This window comes from Mytilus californianus, unplaced genomic scaffold (assembly GCF_021869535.1).
Source record: "Mytilus californianus isolate M0D057914Y unplaced genomic scaffold, xbMytCali1.0.p SCAF_6, whole genome shotgun sequence".
In the NCBI taxonomy this organism is placed as follows: Eukaryota; Metazoa; Mollusca; class Bivalvia; order Mytilida; family Mytilidae; genus Mytilus; species Mytilus californianus.
In genome coordinates, this window is record NW_026262712.1 from 71,395,743 (window position 1) to 71,415,329 (window position 19,587).

General features: G+C 32.7%; 1 protein-coding gene across 1 annotated transcript; it reads left to right on the plus strand.

Moving 5' to 3' along the window:
• The first annotated feature begins 365 nt into the window (after window positions 1-365).
• Window positions 366-15,658, plus strand: LOC127706596 (uncharacterized). Its single transcript, XM_052211251.1, has 8 exons — window positions 366-1,614; window positions 2,645-2,839; window positions 4,490-4,702; window positions 5,467-5,637; window positions 6,269-6,615; window positions 14,626-14,722; window positions 14,932-15,011; window positions 15,479-15,658. The coding sequence occupies exons 1-8, from the start codon at window positions 366-368 to the stop codon at window positions 15,512-15,514; spliced, it is 2,388 nt and encodes a 795-aa protein (XP_052067211.1). The 3' UTR covers window positions 15,515-15,658.
• Window positions 15,659-19,587: the final 3,929 nt, after the last annotated feature.

Genomic DNA, 19,587 nt, shown 5'->3' on the forward strand with positions numbered 1-19,587 from the left:
ATGTTCAACGTACTTTACACAGTACGATACCATTTGAAACTGCTTTCAATTTAAATGCAAACGAGCAGCATATGCAGATCATCAGTGACCGACCAAAATCCGATTTACAATCAAACACCAATTCAAAACCGGGTAGTGTGGTTATGAATGTTCAGGGTGTGCCTACATTTGTACCGAGAACCGATACGGACAGCATAAATAGCCTTAACATAAATGCGAATACTGTTAATGATATCTTGGCAAATGGAGTTATAGGTGAAATAAAAATAGAAAATGACATTTTGACTGGAGGTGCTTTTCCTTCTTCCCATGTTCTCGAAAGCAGTCGTTCTGAAAGTACTAACATATTTGACAGTACTTCTACTATGGTCGATAGTAGCATAAACCGGGATGTTATTTCTGAAATTGACATTAAATCTCCGCCTAATTTTAATGTTGGATCACCTGAAACCTTAAATGGCAGAAGTTTACCACCTGCTGACGCTGTATTGCCCAATGTTGTGACAGGTACTGGTATCCTTACTGGTTCAAACTTTGGTGGTATAAACATTGCTAATAACAACATAGATGGTATTAATTCTGATGTCGGTTCCGGAATCAAAGGTTCAAATACAATCAATGGTATAAATTCATTGTCAACAATAGAAAAAACTGGACAAACTAACATTTTGAAAATAAATGACTTGAAAAATGTAGATGTTCCCGTGGGGGGTAATTTGTTAAATGGTTTGAAAAACGATGCTGTATTATTGAAAGATACGACTGTAAAGAATAATGAGCATTTGTCTTCATTTGAACCTGGTGGATTAATTGTTGGTCAAGACATTGTTATTCAAAATACAAATCATGAAAAAGCAGCATCTGGAAGAGATGGCATTCCATTTTCTACTAAACTCGATGGAATAAGAGAAAATTTGTTAAAAACTGCAGGTATTAAAACTGCAATAAATGGAGGTTTATCAAGATTACTTGGACCTAATAGTGAAATTTTCTTTCCTACACTTAATACAAATGGAAATGGAGCTTCGTCTTTTGGGTTAGACTCTGCTCTTGTATTGAATGGGAATCGTCAAAATGGTTTAGATATCACACACTTAGGTACTGTTAATATTGGGGAAGTTCTGAGAGAAGGATTAACAAGCCAAATTCCATTTATTAATAACGATTTTAATGATAATGTGATTTCTAGTACGTTTTTACCTGTTGCAATTAGAAATGAAATAAATAACATAAATACCGATTGGGCTTTTCCTGGAGATAGACCGAATAATATAAATACAGACTGGACGGTCCCTGGAATTAACGAGTTAAATAAAGATGGAGCTGTCATTACAAATGGAATGGTACTTACAAAGCTTGCAGAATTTGTAAAGGTCAAAAACAAAGGAAATACGATTGATTCGAACGTTGATCAAAATAATGGAAGTTCTATTCAGGAAAAAACCGTAATACTTTCACATACGAACAAAATTCCGGAAAAAACTCTTTTTCATCAAGTTTTACCAGAATTTATTCCTCCGAAACCAAAAATCCCAGTTTCTCTCCAAAAAGTTCGTTTGGAGTTAAAAAAGAAAAATTCACAGACTTTTGTGTTTTCTGAGCCATTGCCAACTGGTAAGTCTTATAGTACACGTATCTAACCACACCTCAACGATTAGGCTTTATGTACATCAACTCATAAAATTTGAGCTATTTTAACGATATTTTACCATGCAAATTTATCACTGAATTTAAAATCTTTATCATTTTAAAAATGTTATAAAGATATTTTTATTTCTCGCATATGATCAGATGTTATGATTAAATAGAAACTGGATATGTACATTTGAATAAACGATTGATTTGATTCTCTTACGGGTATTAAACTTAAGACTTTAAGATGACAAAATCTACTTGATGCATTTATATTTTAGAATCATAAACTAGCATTTCTTGTTTTAAAACGTTACTTTTGTTGCTATTTGTTTTTTAAATTATGTGCAAAAAAGTATAACAAATTTACATTTTGCATTGCAAAAATGGTGTGTCCCACTCTATTCGTGATATTGCTGTTTGGTATACTCTGAAGTAAAGCTGCTTACATACAGTTCAGAACGGCATGGTTTCAGAACAGACAAAAATTAAAACATGATTTTTTTTTGTTACAAACATTTTTATAAGCGGAATATCAAAATAATATATGATATATGATAGCTGTCAGTTTGATTCAATTTCGTCAAAATAAGCTACGATTTAGTATTTTATAAATAAAATATGATAATTAAGGTCAAACCAGTGAACATGACTGCTAATGCCCCTTAAGTACTTTGCTGACAGTAATTGTGGGAATTCATAACTCAACCGACTGTGCGATATCCTCATGGGTAGTCAAGTTCGTTTAACACTCCGATAGTAGTAGCAGTAAAGTCGGTATTTAATATTCATTTTTTTTTACCTAAAGCTATATATATGTTATCTATGATATCTGCATCTTTGAATTTTAAAAGTGCCTTTTATTACTTCATATTCTTATTGGTTATTTTTTAACCAAAGATGCAGATATTATAGATGTTTTCATCGAGTTCTAATGCATGTTTTGCGATTACATAAGTATATTCATTGCACTTAACCTTACGACAAAACAAAATGATCTTGTTTGTTCCAGATATTTGTTTAGGTTGTAAAATGGATGGAGGTGTTGGATACACTAATCATCCCACATCATGTGACCGATTCGTTGTCTGCTACCCAACAGATGTAGGCATCTTAAAGCCTGTTACCCAGCTTTGTCCGTATGGTTTGTTCTGGAGTCAGTCAGCACTAACATGTAAACTAACGAAAGACGTATACTGTCCACATGGTAAGTTTTTCGAGTTGAATATATCAATCTTCAAAGTTAGATATATCAATGTTATAGTAAGCAAATAGTAACTTGAACATCACCAAAGAGACATTAATTGTCGAAATGCGCATTTGGTGCAGTAAAACTGGTATCGTTTAGGTCATTATATACACATATATTACCTTCTCTATTTTTATCTGTACCGCAAGAATAATGAAAGACACATACCGGTAACTATAGTAACGGTCTTTTTAATTTTGTGCGCTTCCAGTTTCTGCTTAATGTCCTGCTGATCGATATATTAATTGTACTTAACGGTATTTTCTTTATATCTTTCTATATCTATACTACAATGGAACCAAATGATATCAGTTAAAACAATTTAAAAGAACAAATGCAATATATCGTACGTCAAAATAAAAATAAAATACCGTATATAGGGTTTATTCGCGTGTGTTAAATTTTCGCTTTGTTCGCGGCTGTTAAAGAAACGCGAAAATTTGACACAGCGTAAATTTCCCTGCAAATTGTAACTCGAATAATTCAAGCCCTTTCTGTGTCCGATTTTCTCCCACACGAGGGCTTGAACTCCTTATGATCATTGGCCACGTCGCCTGCTCTTTGTGAGAGAGAGCCAATCGGCGGCGATCAGGATAATGAGTCTGCGCAACTGTCTTGTAATTGTCTTACCAAACACGTGTGTTGAATTAACACAAATCCGATAATAATTAATTAACATCAATTAACATCAGTTTACATCATTTAACATCAATTAACATCCGGAACTCCTCCTTCTTTAGCTGCCAACTTAAATAAAAATTCCCATATTGCATAGCGGTGTGAATTTTCCGGTTGACGGTCTTTATCGAGGAAGACGTTCAGGCGTTAATGTAGCCTTCGTAGATCAGCGGAATATAACGACTGAATTATTCGGGTTATGCAAATTGCAAGATTTATCGTTGTTTGAAAGTTTCATACATTATTCTGTTAATTATCAAGTTTTTTTGTAATATTTGACAGATCACAAGAATAAATTTACTTAATTAGAATCTCTGTATTCATAATAATTAAATTGGCTTATCACACCTTATGACATCACAGCAATCAGCGACATGTTTAAACGATTAATGTTAATTAGCGAAAATATATTGATTGGTGTCATAATCCGAACATTTTGCATGTAATGTAAAAATCAAATAAAAATAATTCACATTTACACGGATATTTGTATATCTGTACTAATCAAAACCTTCAATTTTTAGCATGCTCCAATGTACATAATTTACATGCCTTGAAAGTTCTCTGAATTATGTGTATTTTTGTTTGTAGTTCTCAAATTTATTTGTACTCGAATTCCTGTCACTTAAACAAGTTTATCATTTTTACAACTTTAACAATACGATACAGTTATTTTTTTTCGCGTGTATTTTCCCATTCAGCGAAAATTATACACAGTGAAAATTTAATTGTCCATTTTGCCATCAAATCGCGACAAAAAGCCGACGCGAAAAAAAAACCCGATATACGGTATTAGGATGAATCTAACCTAGTTCAAAAAGCAAGTCTAAAAAGTGTCCAGTTACTTAGTCTTAAATCAGAAACTTGACTCCCTCGTCTTTTTTAAAAATCAAATGATTGCTATTTTATTTGTTTTTTTACTATTTTCAGAGGTTTGTAAATCCCAGGCTGACAAGTATCAATATGCAAGCAAAAGAACATGTAGGTCGTACTGGGAGTGTCAAGGTGGAGTCTCTGAACCACGGTGTTGTCCTTGGGGACATTCATATCTTGATGGGCGTGGCTGTATCGAGGATTCTACGTGTGAAATTCCAGATGTTGCTTGTAGTGTAGATCATAAAAGTCTTCTTATCGAATGGGGAGGTATGGGTATCGACGAAAGATTATTCGTCAAAATGTTTTTCAACTGATTTATGCATATATAAATAAAACTTAGGTAAAAAAAAGTCATTACAGTTTGATACTTAATTCAAAATGAATATAACGTAATCTTATTTTTTATTCTATAATCAAACGTACATACAATGGAGCAAGCCATTTAAAAGTTTTATCGGCAGGTACAAAAACGTACACCGCAAACCTGGAAGTTACCGCACAAATAAAACAAAATACACAGAGTTATAAATACTCCTCATCATGGTTCCTCTTCAAATATGGAAACGATAAAAAAAAATACACAAACAGAAATGAATTGAGCAGTTTATATTTATGAATGAACGATATAAATTTTGAAAAAATACTGTTGACATTTTGTTAAAATATTTGGTACAGCATTCATTGGTTTGTTCATATCTGACGTGCAAGCGAAATTATGGACGTTCATTTGTTAGTTGTTGAAACATTTAAAAACAAGAATCTTGCCTTGGCATTGTAAAGTCGACGTATGTAAAGTATCTTTGGTACTGGCATTACCTTTCTTAGCCATTGTGCCGAATGTTCTTAAATTGTGAAAACTAAATAAAAAAGGAACATCTAATATCGGCGAAAGTCAGCTTTGAAAAAATATGCTGAAAGCATATATGTATTTCTAAAACAGGTATTCTTGGTAAATGGAACATTTTTCAACGAATCTATTTAAATACAAATGTACTTAAAGTTTAAAACTATTTTATTTCCTATTATTTAAGGTATATGTGACAAACGGCCAGTTCTGGGGAAGAGAAGTATCTATGAACGCAGAGATGGGTCAAAATGGATCAAAGAAAAATGTCCACCTAGATGGACATACCAGATTGAATTATGCGAATGTGCAAAAATATCCGAATTAGTCCCTTCTAGTTATACATTTGAAGACCACAGTAAGTTGATCTATTTGAGACTATGCTTTGATATGATTTGACGAGAAATTCTGTAATACTTCCAATGTTTCTAATGTTATTTTGTTTTACATTTTAGTATAAAGATTTTCGTTGACGAATGTCATAAAAATATATATCTTTTTTCTACACAAAACAAGTTACTTGCGTCAATTTAAAACAAAACAAAAGCGTTATAAGCTATAATATTTTAAAGCATTTACTGTCATAATGACCTTAATTTTTACATCCGGTCATTTCTATAAATGGCAGCATAATGGAAATAATTGTTAAAAACAAATAAAAATAAACTTTAATAATTCGGTACGCCAAACGCGCGTTTTGTCTATTGACCACTAATCAGTAACGCTCGAATCAAAAAAGTTTCAAGGCAAAATCATGTATGAAGTTGAAGAGATTGAGAACCCAAAATTCCGAATGGTTTGTACAACATATATATTTTGGTTTCATCTGTTCGAGATTAAAGATATTGTTTTCCGACTATATATATATATATATATTAGTATACATCATAGGGATTTAGGCTAAACACCATCAAAGGACGTTGACATTGATCATGAATTTCTCGTTTGTGTGTTTGTTTTTTCATTATGATTTTTATATGACTTTGTAGCGTGTGTTCCTGAGATTTACCTCCCTTTTACCAATGATTTCTCAGATCATTCAGGAAATAATGTGTATGTACGTGTTGATAATGCTAGCTTAACTTCTGGAGCTGCCTGTTTTGATGGAAAAAGTGCTATTGCTATTCCGGCTTTTGCCAACATGGACTATGGTGGTACATTTCACGTACATGTACGCTACAAACATCGGGACGTAACAACTAATCTACAGTCCCTTATCTTCAATGGAGATTGTAACAAAAGTCCAACATTAATTATAGGAACGAAAATGTCCGGGAACCACCTTTCTCTGCTTACAAATTTAAATGAAGAAAAGAAAATGTGGGTTTCATCAAAGGTAATGTAAACACATATGTACTTATACAGGTCTGATTTTATAATGTACATTTAACATGTTTAAGTGTATGACATCATTATTGCATTTTGTTATCATTACAATGCTTAACAAAGAAATGTAAATAGTTCATTTTAAGAAATCGTGCTCTTCCTTATTTTTATTTATTACCTTGATTTGTATCTTCGTAATCGAGTTATGAGAGTTGAACATCGGTAAACTACGTATGTCTAAATATATATACTTTTCCATATTAAAAGTACACACTTGTTTTACAAAATGATTTATTTATTTTTTGATAATTTACATCTGTCTGAAATCAACAGGTTTATACGGGTTTTGATTTCCTAGAATAAATCCACTAAACATCTTGATATTGATTAAAATACAATCGTTTACACGTACAAATGTAGTTGCAATCAGCGATATTTTTTGTTGTTGAAATTTGCAATTTAACAGAAATTGAGTATAATTAATATATGCATATTTATGAAATACTTAAAGTAATAATTATATCATAACAATGTAGCTGAAGATACAAATGGGACACTAAAATCTCACCAGTCGAAAAACAAACGTCATGATGGCGTTCGTAAAACTTTCAAAGGATGACTTCAACTTTACCACTAGGAAGCTTTTGTCAAATATTTTCCTTGTAAGCTGCAACCCTTTATCAAAGAAATCATGATAGGAAATGTAAGCTCTAAATTATAGTATCAACTTGGGGATATATACTACATGTGCAGGCGCTGCTTGCATGGTCTATCATAGAAATGGAAAGTTCAGAACAGGAAAGCTTTATTCACCTATTTTTTCATGTGGTTAAGTTCTCAACCGACCCTCATTTGGGTATACTTTATTTCTACTTCGGTGAGATAGGTGCGTTAAACATAGTCACCAATCTTTTATTCATGTATTAAGAGGACAGCATCTGTATAGTGGAACGTGAGGTTAAAGGGTTGTTCTAGCTTCTTTTCATTCTTTCTGAAATGAGAAGCTCCTGTGTATAGTCTGCATTATATTAATAAGGAAACAAGTCGACGAGAACAGGAGTACAGTTAGTTCCCATTGTAATACCGTTTCGCTGTTAGATAAAACGCCCTTTGAACGTAACAATGAGTTAAATAAATGTTGTATCTCGCAGAGAAGTGTTGTTGACAATGTTCATATCAATAGTAATACAGTAATAAGCCAGATTACATATGAATGGGGAATTACCAAAAGTGCAATCAGGATGTTTCGACTTGAATGTGTCACTATTGAGATCCTGCACTTGTTTGCGGTTGAAATTTTAGTCGCAATAGGTGTGGCTTAGGTATGAGATAATTGAACAGACTGATTTTTAACATAGAGCGGTATTTCCTTTTGAACTGTATGAATTATTGAATTTGTCTCAATTGATGGCATCGCAGAGGAGGTACTAAAATGCTTGTTTTTCTCTTATATCTTTTCAAATACCAACCGATCCGAAAGTCTGTGACGGGCAATATAAGACTGATTAAAATGTTGATAAACAATGTCATTAGCATTATTGGTAATTTCCAATCTATAGCCGCACATAAACTTAGCGAACCATTGTTATTGAAAACATATAGAAAGCGATAATGTGGCAATGACGTAACTTTGTAAAATTAGTGTTGAACCTACTCCACCTTCCACATTTATCTAAATCAGAGGAGTGATAAAAGAACCAATACATATAATATTAAACTTACAAAATACAGAAGAATAAAATATACAGCCTGTATCTTATTGAACTTGAAATGAAGGATACTAGAAAACAATTATGGCTTCTCAAATCTTGACTAGAAGATGATAATGAAGGCCGGATGAGAAATGAATTTTATGACAAATCTTCCCACTTTTCATTTCGGCGTGGCAACTTTCCAGCAGCACCTGTATCTGGCGTATCTGTCCCCTAGATGATACGATATTTCAGGGTCTGTACTTGAATATCACGAGTGATAAGGGGTTGCTGCTTACAAAGATCACATTGTATCCAGGGTTCTAAATGGTTAAGTTGAAGTCATCTTTGTGAAAGATTTTCGAACGCCATATTTATTTTGATGAACGTTATGGAATAAATACTGTCACAGATGACCACGGATATTTTCCACATATCGCATGCACAATCCCGTCGTCTTTACCATATTTACCTTGCTTATCACCAAACGTGTTTTGTTACCTACAATTATGTTCGGTGTTTTTTTTTTGTATTATGGATTTGTCTGTTTTTCTTCGACTTAATGTTTTCAATGCTTCTTAGGAAATTTCACATTTTTTATTACAATAATTAAAATTTTTGGGAACTCATTTTGAATCACAAAACTGGTCTAGACGATTGAAATTGTAGAGATTGTCATATGATGTAGGCGCTTTTTTTACTTTGTTGGAGATATGTAAGATATCGATGTTAACGAAGCAGTTAGCTTTAACCATTGAGAGGCGACCTTAAAATGCCACTATGCAACAAAGTATTTCATTGGTGGTTCTTGTCCTTTGTTAAGAAAATATGTAATTGCATTGTTAATAATTGTTTTCATGTTACTGTAAATGTGTAATGACATAAGAAATTTTGTTAAAAAAGTGAGTAATAATTTGAAAATCGTATATATTTTTGCGGCTTTTACGTGCTGTAATATTTCAAAAATAATTTTAACCAAACAAAAAATAAATAACCTGAGTCATCAAATAAAGTAGAATACCAGGTAAAAGTCACGAATTAACGTTTTCTTCGTTTTTCACACGATTACAGCAAACGGGATAGGAAGGGTCAATACTGCAAATCAGTCTTAAAATTATTATGCTTAAATTTGATAATCTGTTATAAAAGAGTTTTTTTGTTGTTGATCAAAATTATTGTTACGGCTCTTTTTCTTGTTCAGATATATAGCTATATTAATGTTTTGGAAGGTTTCTTGGAAGATAATGTCAGGTCAAACATTATGACAAAGTCCTCCATATAAAACTAGATGTCGGCATAGAAAATCTTGCTGGGGTCACACGAACGTTATACGGAGCTTAGTAAAAAGATTCAGGCTTAGGGAAACGCTATTATTACTGTTATTTATATTCTTGTGATGAAATAATAAATTAAGCTTGCGACCTACTTGTATAAATTTATGACCATGATAAAATGGTAAACCAGTAGATTGTTTTTAATAAATAAACCAAGAGACATTACTGTCAAAAAGGAAATATAATATGAAACTGGCGCTGTTCAGGTGTACTTAAACTAAAAACATTTTGAAACTGTGGTGTCGAATATAAGATAGCCGATGTAATGTCCTAAAATCTAATTATAATAACTAGCAATCAGCATATACGTATATATAAAATAAGAAGATGTGGTATGATTACCAATGAAACAACTCTCCAGCAGACACCAAATGACATAGAAGTTAACAACTATAGGTCATTGTACGGCCTTCAACAATGAGCAAATGAGCACAACCCATACCGCATAGTAAGCTATAAAAGGCCCCGAAATGACAAATGTAAAACAATTCATGATGTTTGTATACTTCTACGAATAACGACATATATCCAGGTTTTATCCATTTTATTTTTTCATGCTCTGATTTTTATTTTCATGATATTAGATAAAGTCGATTTGTCCTGAAATCATCACCAGATTACCACGTTCCAGCCAGATATTGAGTAGTTAGATATAGACCTTTTTTTAAGTTTGTTTAGAGAACAATGTTTTGATTGGTTTAAACTTATTATGGACAGAACAGAAATGATAGTTGTAAATTGGACGTTGATATGTTATACATCTTGTAGTCAACATCCCGTCCTTAAATCATTTATAACATCACAGAATGCGACTGATAAATGGATTTTTATTTGGAGTGTGCAACGCGAAAAGTTTCACTAGTTGAGGAACTGCCTATTCTTCCGGAGCACCTAGGTTCGTCCCGGATTTTGTTTGCGTTCTTTTTGTTCAACCTCTGGTTTCTTGTGAAGTGTATTGTGGCCTTTTTATCGTCTGTCTTTTTTTTGTTTGTTACCCCTTTGTATCTTTTTTACACTTTTTTGATTGGAATTGTATTGAAACTTTTGTCGTTAGTTGAAATTGGCGGAAACACACATTTTCTTTTAAGTTTTGTGTTTCGACTTCGAATTGTAAATACAAAACCGTACACTTCAATTCGTCAATAAGGATAATAATAGATAGTAAACTGGAATGTTTTCGTCTTAAAATCGACTCATTAAACCCATATCCGTGAGAAATTTGAAAAAAAATCGGTTAAGATTTTACGAACATTATAGATTTAGTTCTTCACTTAGACCTATAGTATAGATAATATAGAACTACAATTTATTTGTTTGCTAAGTTGTTTGATATTTGCACAAACGACATTTTATCAGAACCTAGTCGAGTAAAACTGCTTTGAAACGTCTATTCAGCTATAAAATGAAAAAATAAAATTGCAAAGTCTCTTTACTATCGACATATGAATACATGGACTTATGAAGAAGCCAAAGTAATTTTTCTCCGATTTAAATACATGTAAACTTTGACATGAATAAATCAGTGAGTGTCACGCGTTTCATTTTAATATTTGGAGAATAATTGTCAGATGTGACACTCTAAATGAAATAAAACTAACAAGAGTTTACATCAAAGGTTGAAATATGTCTTGGGCCTTCAATTAATTCATTAAGGATACACGTTCAAAATCACGCCTGTATATATATGTTTGTCGAATGCAGACATAATTGGTTTACACTTGAAGAAAATAATGTTATAGTTTTAAACATGTATGCTTTATAATCAAAGGAACTAAAATATATTCTCGTAAACCGATTCGATCTCATATTTTTGTTCCAAATCCCTTAAGCAAATGGTATTTAATGTGTATTTTTGATATCTGTACTAAATATTATATATAAATACACTACTTTACATAAATCATTTCTTTCTTCATTTGTTTTTTCAAATGTTTCAAGACCAACTTAGAGACTAACAAAGCAGTCTCTGTTCCTTTAATGTATGGTTATTCTCGATGATATATTGGAAATAATATGTTATGCATAGCACATCATATATATTAACCCTAGTGTACAGACGCGCCACTAACGAGTATTCTGTAGATGAAACGGGCGTATAGCGTCATTAATTATAAGCCTTGTTTCTATAATGACTATCTATATGAAGTACAAATTTTATTTCTGATTTGGGTCAATAATATGGAGACCTTAAAATACCTTTGAACATGCAAATTACTACTACATTGGTCTAGTTTATAAACTTCAGATGTCCTTGATACCGGTTCCTGATTCGCCGGTAAAGACGTTAGAATATTTATTTCCTCACTGCCCTTTAACATACCGGTCTTTAACATTTGTGTTTTTGTCTTTTAAAACGTGTATGTACGTAATATCACTACATATAATGCTATCAATATCTGTGTTCCCTTTAGCGCTATTGTACCAATGTATATGACACATAACAATGTCCTGACCATTTAAAACAAAGTTTAGATCTGGAATAATAGACTTCGAGACTTGCATGATCTCAGTTTTATTTAGATTAAAAGACATTAGCAATTTACTTCGCATTTAGTCAAGTTTACCCTAGTCATAATAAAAGAAAATGAGTTTCAGTTTATCATGACGACAAGCTTTTCATTACTTTACGAACACAACGTATAAGAGAAATCGTTGGGTAATTTGAAGTTAATGCTGAATCACCCTTTTTAAAAATTGCAAAAACATTTGAAATATCCCGAGGGTTAGAGGGAAGTTTACAGTGTTCAAGTGATTTATCAAAAATTAATGTTAACAGCTATTTTACAGGACAAATTTGGAGCATCTTGTGTCTCATCATATCTATAACTTAGGTTTTGATGGTCTGGAGTTTTTAAATTACATTAACAATTTCAATCAATTCCATAGGAATATCGTATATTTCATTTTCAGTCTTAGAGGGGAAACGGGGAGAGGACACAACTCTTTTAATTTGTAAATCAGACAAAAATATTGGTTAAACAGATGACATGTCTCTTCGTCATAAACGTTATCACTAAAACAATAAATCAGTTGCATAACACCGACAAATTTATTTCGATCTTTACGAATTATGTTTTGGCAGAATGTTTCAAGTTCTAAATCTGTATTACCTATACTTTGATCTAGATGTGTTTCGGTTACCGTAACTATATCAAATGTATCTGTGTAGTTATTCCAAAACTCGATTTTATTTCGTTACATGTATGACATATTGTAGCAAATATCTTATTTGGTAAGACAGCTTTATCTAAATATGAATAGAAATTTCCATTTTACACATAGTCTCAGGAGAAATATCAAAACTTTTAAAATATGTTCTGATTGTGATTAAAAGTCACAACTTAGAATTTTCCTACACCTGCGTAAAAATAGATACAAATTTGAATTCTAACGCTTAAATCAAACCCGATACTGACCAAACTTTTTTTCTAAAGCTGAATTTTTATAATAGTTCAATGAGATAAGTCCAAACCTTTGTTATATATTTGTGGGAATTACGACAATGATGCAAACAAAACAATTTTGAACATCTTTGAAAAATTTAGCGTCTTAAAAGGAAAATCCTTGTCTTTTGGACTCGATAATTGTCTCATTGTCAATCATATCACATTTCTTATATTATATTAAGATTTAGTCTAAAAAATATAGGCAAAAGGTCATGGATAATTCATTTGTGCATATATAATTGAGTTTGCCTAAAAAGTAGCACCATCAATTTCTATTCCTCCGCTTAGTAGTATTAACCTTGTCCGTCTTTTTGTCGTTAATCAGAAATCCAACAGTTGTCCTGATTTTTTGGTTATGCTTTTTTACCCATTAGTGTATGATGTTGAGTTATTATAGACCGATTTGCGTTTACATAAGGGTTTACCTGCTTTTAACTGAATTCTCGCCTGTAATTTTTCATTTGATGTAGTAAACCCTTCCGGAGCACATAATATCAACCCGGTTTGTGTTGGGGTTCGTTTTGAATGTAGTGTTTTGTTGACTATTGTTGGTATTTTCGTGGTTTTTCGTTTTTTGTCAGGATTTTGACAGTATCTCTTTGACTTGTGAACTTTGATCTCCCTTTGGTATCTTCCGCCTCTTTTTTCATTTTAACTTTTTTCATGTAAACTATACAGGTCAGCTGAAGCCCGCCTCCGGGTGTGGGATTTTCTCGCTGTATTGAAGAGCCATTGCTGGCCTTCGGCTGTTTTCTGCTATTTGATCGGATCTCTTTGACACATTCCCCATTTCCATTCTCAATTTTATTTGATTTTGTTTGTTCTATGCCTGTAGAATAGAGCGAAATGTCTTGTCATAGTTATATAATGCCAAGTTACATATCGATGATGTATTTCCTTGAGTACTTCCGGTGTTCCGATGCATATAGTTTTTAGTAAATACAGAAAAAGTCCCTTCCACTGCGACATGACAAACATGTCCACCTTTCGTAAACTTTGCTGTATACATGTATAATTGTAAGTTAATAAAGCTAATTTCCATTTTGACATCCAGAATTTTGTCTCTATCAACAGGGCTATTAAGCACAGACAGTCACGTTTTTCATGTTTCGGCATTCAAAGATTTATGCCCGTCAAATTGCAAAATCAATTTCAATGTTAATATAGTACAATCTTAAGATTTAATGTAAGATTAAACAAATTGGGCTCATACAGTATCAATTGGTCCATTGTATAATGCAGAACAGAATATATATATGCATATATGATAATTCTTTTTTGTTATATAAGTAAAAACATGATACTTGTGACAAAAACAAATAATAACAACAACAAAAAATAAACTGATTTGAATATATATATATTACATATACAAGCAAAAGTAACTAAGAGTCCCATGTCCTCAATTCTAAAAGCTGGTTCATAAAGGAACCTGTTTTTTTCTCACTAGGTTTATATTTGAAGGATTTAGCAGGACTACTAGTTTTTCAGTATCTATATATATTTTATATTCTGTTTATTTAAAACTTTTATTATTATTTCATTTTAGAGACCACTTACAGACTGGCGAGATGTTTGGCTGAAGTTTGAGAGAGGGGAGTTAATTCTACAAACAAATGACCACACAAATATGGCTCCATTGAATGGTAAGCCTTCAAAAGAGCATCCAAATGTGTTCCCTCTTTGATTTATATTAGGATATAATGCAATTCAGTGTTTTACATTGTAATATTTTCTATCAAAGGAAATTATAAGTTTAATAATTTGAACGCTGCAAAACTATTAAATTGGATTTTCTAATGAATGTCTTTAGAAAAGGATTTTTTAATTTTTTTTTTATATATCTCATTCACAGGAGCAATTGCTAGATCAGAATGCGGCATGAAGATAGGGTGGGGTAAAGGATATGATAATTTCATTGGTTGTATTGACGAAGTAAGTATGGTAAACCAAGTTTGCTCATTGCGGTTGTTGTTAACATATATCAATATGCATATGGCAGACTGTATTTTATATATTTTTTTTCTACAAAATAGAAACTATAGTATCCTTATTCTGATAAATACCACTGAAAGGTTTATGATTCATATGGGTCAAAAATGTTTTAACATAAATAAAAGTTGTTTTTGTTCATTATAGAGGGCAAACTGTTGGCTTTCATCAATTAAATTTCTTGCGATACATTGAACATAATTTATAACATTAGTTTTTAAATCAAATCGAATCAGAATTTATCTTGCATGCTTTGAAATCGAACAGTCTAGTAAAATATTATTTTATCAAAGTTATAAAGTAACTTTTTAACCATAAACATATGAAAATTTACTTAAATGCTTAAATATAAAACAATAGTCCGAAAAGTGAAAAGGAAATAGTAACATAATTAATTGACCTTTTTACAGGTATCAATACATAGATGTCATCCAAAAGTCAAGTGAATAAATCATGATCCACAGGTAAAACTACGTCCATCAATGTCCATCAAGGTCCATCTGTGTCATGTTGTGATTGATTTCTCTGATTATTTTATATCATGAAATATAACTTATTTATTTGATGTCCCACACTATGAATGATTTAAATAGAATAAATTATGTTACGATTTGTTCATTCAGCATTATTAATACAGATACTCTTTGTGTAATGTGACATGTATAGTTTATGGACGCTTGCAAATTGCAATCGAAGATACAACCCTGTATTCTGATTATGGCACATTTTATGTAATGAGGAATACCATCAAAGGAAGTAGGCCAATTATATTTTATGGAGCTAAAACTTGTGAAGTAGATTTCGGTTTCTGTTGATACGCGAGAAATGGAGATGTAAACTTCACATATTTACCTTACGAAACAGTAGTAAAATATATTTATTTCGATTTTGAAATAACTGGAAATCTTCAATGAACAACTCGGAATTATAACCCGCATGGTGAAATTGAAATGCCCTAACAATTATAATAAAAATTCACGTTTGGTACAAGATTGTTCGTTTAAAACTTCTTGGTAAATTCACTGATGCGACTTGTTTTATCTAAAGGCAAGCAAGCGGGTCTTCATCTTTTCCGTATATCAAGTATAATACACAAATGTTCAATAACTGTACAAGGGCCAACAGCCTTGTGTTTAGTAAGTGGAATAGTAAGTCTTTTAAAAAGAGTAGTAATTAATGCCGTTGTTCTCTCTGCGCAAGAATTGGGTATACCTATAGTAAAAAAATCGTCTAAAAGGTGAAATATATTCAATTTTGTAGATATTAGTAGTAATCCAAAAAATCGGGCTAGACAAGTTATCAAAAATAAGTGGCTAGCTTCTACAACTGAACGCTATCTATTTAGAAAATAGTATTCTTTACACCATCTAATGCAAAATAAAAGCCACTGGTCCTTTCTAACACCTAATTGTTTGAATGCGAACTCTATATCAAACTTTGTGCACAATGAAAAAGGACATAATTTTCGTATAACTTTGATCACGTCATCTATTCCAATGAACAATCTTCTTTACTGATCAAGTAATTAATACTACAATTATCATCGTCATGTGGGGCTGACAAAATCCAATATATAAGCCACTTTTTCCCGAAGTACTTCCCCACAGCAAGTCCTAAAGGGCTGAATCGATAATAGTTAAATGGTGGAATTTTATACGGACATAACAAGAAACCTTTTTCACATTCTTTGTCAATAAGCTGCCGTACAAAGACAGGTTGAGAGCGAGCTGAAAATGTATTCTTACATTCAAGTGTCGGCATATCAGTACATTCAATCATTGTGTCAAACCCCTCATTTATCCCATTACAAAGATAATTAACAAAATTTATATGCGGATGTGTTTGCAATAATTCACGTAACAAGTTAACATTGGTCGGGGAATTGTCACTAGTCATTTTTTATCTTCGTTGATTGTTGTCGATCATCTAGAAGATTCAAAATTGAGAATGGAAACGGGGAATGCGTCAAAGAGACATCAACCTGACCAAAGAGTAGAAAACAGCCCAAGACCACCATGGGTCTTCAACACAGCGAGAGAATCCGGCATCCGGAGTTGGGCTACAGCTGGCCCCTAAACAATAATGTATACTAGTTCAGCTAATGGACGTCACACTAAACACCGAAACATATAAATGAACCAAAATTAAAAAAAAACATACAAGACTAACAAAGGCCAGAGGTTTCTGACTTGGGACAAGCGCAAAAATGCGTTGGTTTTTTTTAGTATCAACTTGTACTTTGTTGCAGTTGCAGGCTGAATGAAAAGCGAAACAAGAACTGAAAATATATGACAATGGACAACCCGGTCTGTCGCAACCCCCTGTGGTGTTATAGTTATTGCAGATCTCTTTCCCGTCGTGCAAGACTCGTGTTTTGCCCTTCCTATCAACGCGATCGGAAGATGATCTATTCCTCGATTTTCTGACTGAAAAGAAAGAGGGCAAACAATGTGTTCCGTGATCGATAGCGTAACAAAGTCTACAAACTTCTGGCCTTATCTGCGGATCTAAAAGCGTAAGAATGTCATTGTCTTTCACTCCTCTGTCAAATTTAACTTTAAAATCACGAAGTGCAATTGAAAATTTGGCGGCAAAAATCTTATGGTATTCATAAGGTTTCTCACCATAACTAGATTCAATCTGTAAAATGTTAGCTATGTAACAAATCTAATTCCTCACTGCGTTGAGGAAAAACCCTACAAATGACGCGCTTATATTTGCCAAAAGCGCATACGAAAACTTTAATAGTCAGCGATCTATGAAGCCGGATATCCTTTTTTCCTGGCAAATTAATTTCTAGACCACTGCTATAAGATGTGAAAGTTCATTAGGCGAATGACTGGTCACAGTTTGTAAATTTGGCGAGCCTTCCTGGTCCTCATTCGACAATTCATCAGGTTCGGAAACTGATTTGAGATTATCCAAATAAACTGTTTTTCTTAATTTTGAATTAAATTTTAATTCCAATATTTGCAAGTTCTTCCTGATTTTTTTAACTGACCAAGACGAACAGTCACTTTCTTGTCTGTTGCTTGCAATTGAATATGGAGAATATCAGCTTGATGACTTCCTTTAATCCGAGAAGACATTGTGTATAGTAATCCGTAAAAAAATCAAATGTTAAATACTAAACTTTAGATATATATAAAAAGTTTTATATCAAATCCAATAGTTTTGGTTAGACAAGACTGCTAACAAACTCAACGAAACAAGAAGACTGGTCATTATCTAACAAAATAATTTTCAATAGTAATTATTTTTACGGCTATGATCTAACCGCTAAGCTATAAATGAATAACTAGAAATTTCATCAACAAAATCAAAATGTTTAAATCGTGGTTCTTCCAGAATGTAAAAAAAACAAAGTTTTGCCAAATGACGACCTCATACCAATTTCAAAAGAGAGGGACGAAAGATACCAGAAGGACATTCAAACTCATAGATCGAAAACAAACTGACAACGCCATGGCCAAAATAAAAAGACAAACAGACAAATAATAGTACAGATGACACAACATAGAAAACTAAAGCCTAAGCAACACGAACCCCACCAAAAACTGGGGGTGATCTCAGGTGCTCCGGAAGGGTAAGCAGATCCTGCTCCACATGTGGCACCCGTCATGTTGCTTATGTTATCACAAATCCGGTAAATAGTCTAATTCGGTAGGTCACATTCGTGAAAAGGGAAGGGTATTGTAGTTACGACATAAGGAACATATCCGATATCATCTGTGAAACGGTTATTCCATAACGGTCAACCAACTCGTGATGGCGTCCGTAAAATTTACGAAGGGATGATTTCAACTTCACCATTTGGAACTCTTGGTTTAATAGCTTCCTTCTATCAAGTAAATCGTGATAGGAAATACAAGCCCGGGAATATCGTATCAATTGGTAGATATATACTCCGTATGCAGGCGCTGCTGGAATGTTGCTACATAGAAATGGAAAGTTCACAATTGGGAAGCTAAAATAATCTCTTTTGTCGTAAAGTTTTGTTTTCAACCGACCCTCATTGTCAATTTCTAGATGTAAGTCAAGATATAAGGCAGACTTAACTGTATCTGTAGTATCCTTTATCTCTAGTTCGATGGGATAGATTCGTTCAACATAGTCACCAAATTTTGTATTATTTAGTGAGAAAACATCATCTGTATAGCGGAACGTAAAGTTAAAGGATATTGCTAACTTCTTATCTTTCTTCCTGTATGAAGTCAGCCTCATAATAATAAAGAAACAAGTCGGCAAGAAGAGGGGCACAATTGGTTCCCATTGGAATTCCGACAGTCTGTTGAAAAACACGTCCTCCAAACGTAACAAATATGTTGTCAATCAAGAAATCCAGCATCTTGATAATGTCAGTGAATTTTTGTTTGAATCAGAGTGATTCTTTACAAAGTAGGATTTATCCCTCCCCAAGACAAGATACTTGTATCTACGTTCGCCATTCTTTTTAATGAAACTAAGTAATACCAACTCTTTCAATTTCAACTGTTACAGTATATAAAATCTTAACCCA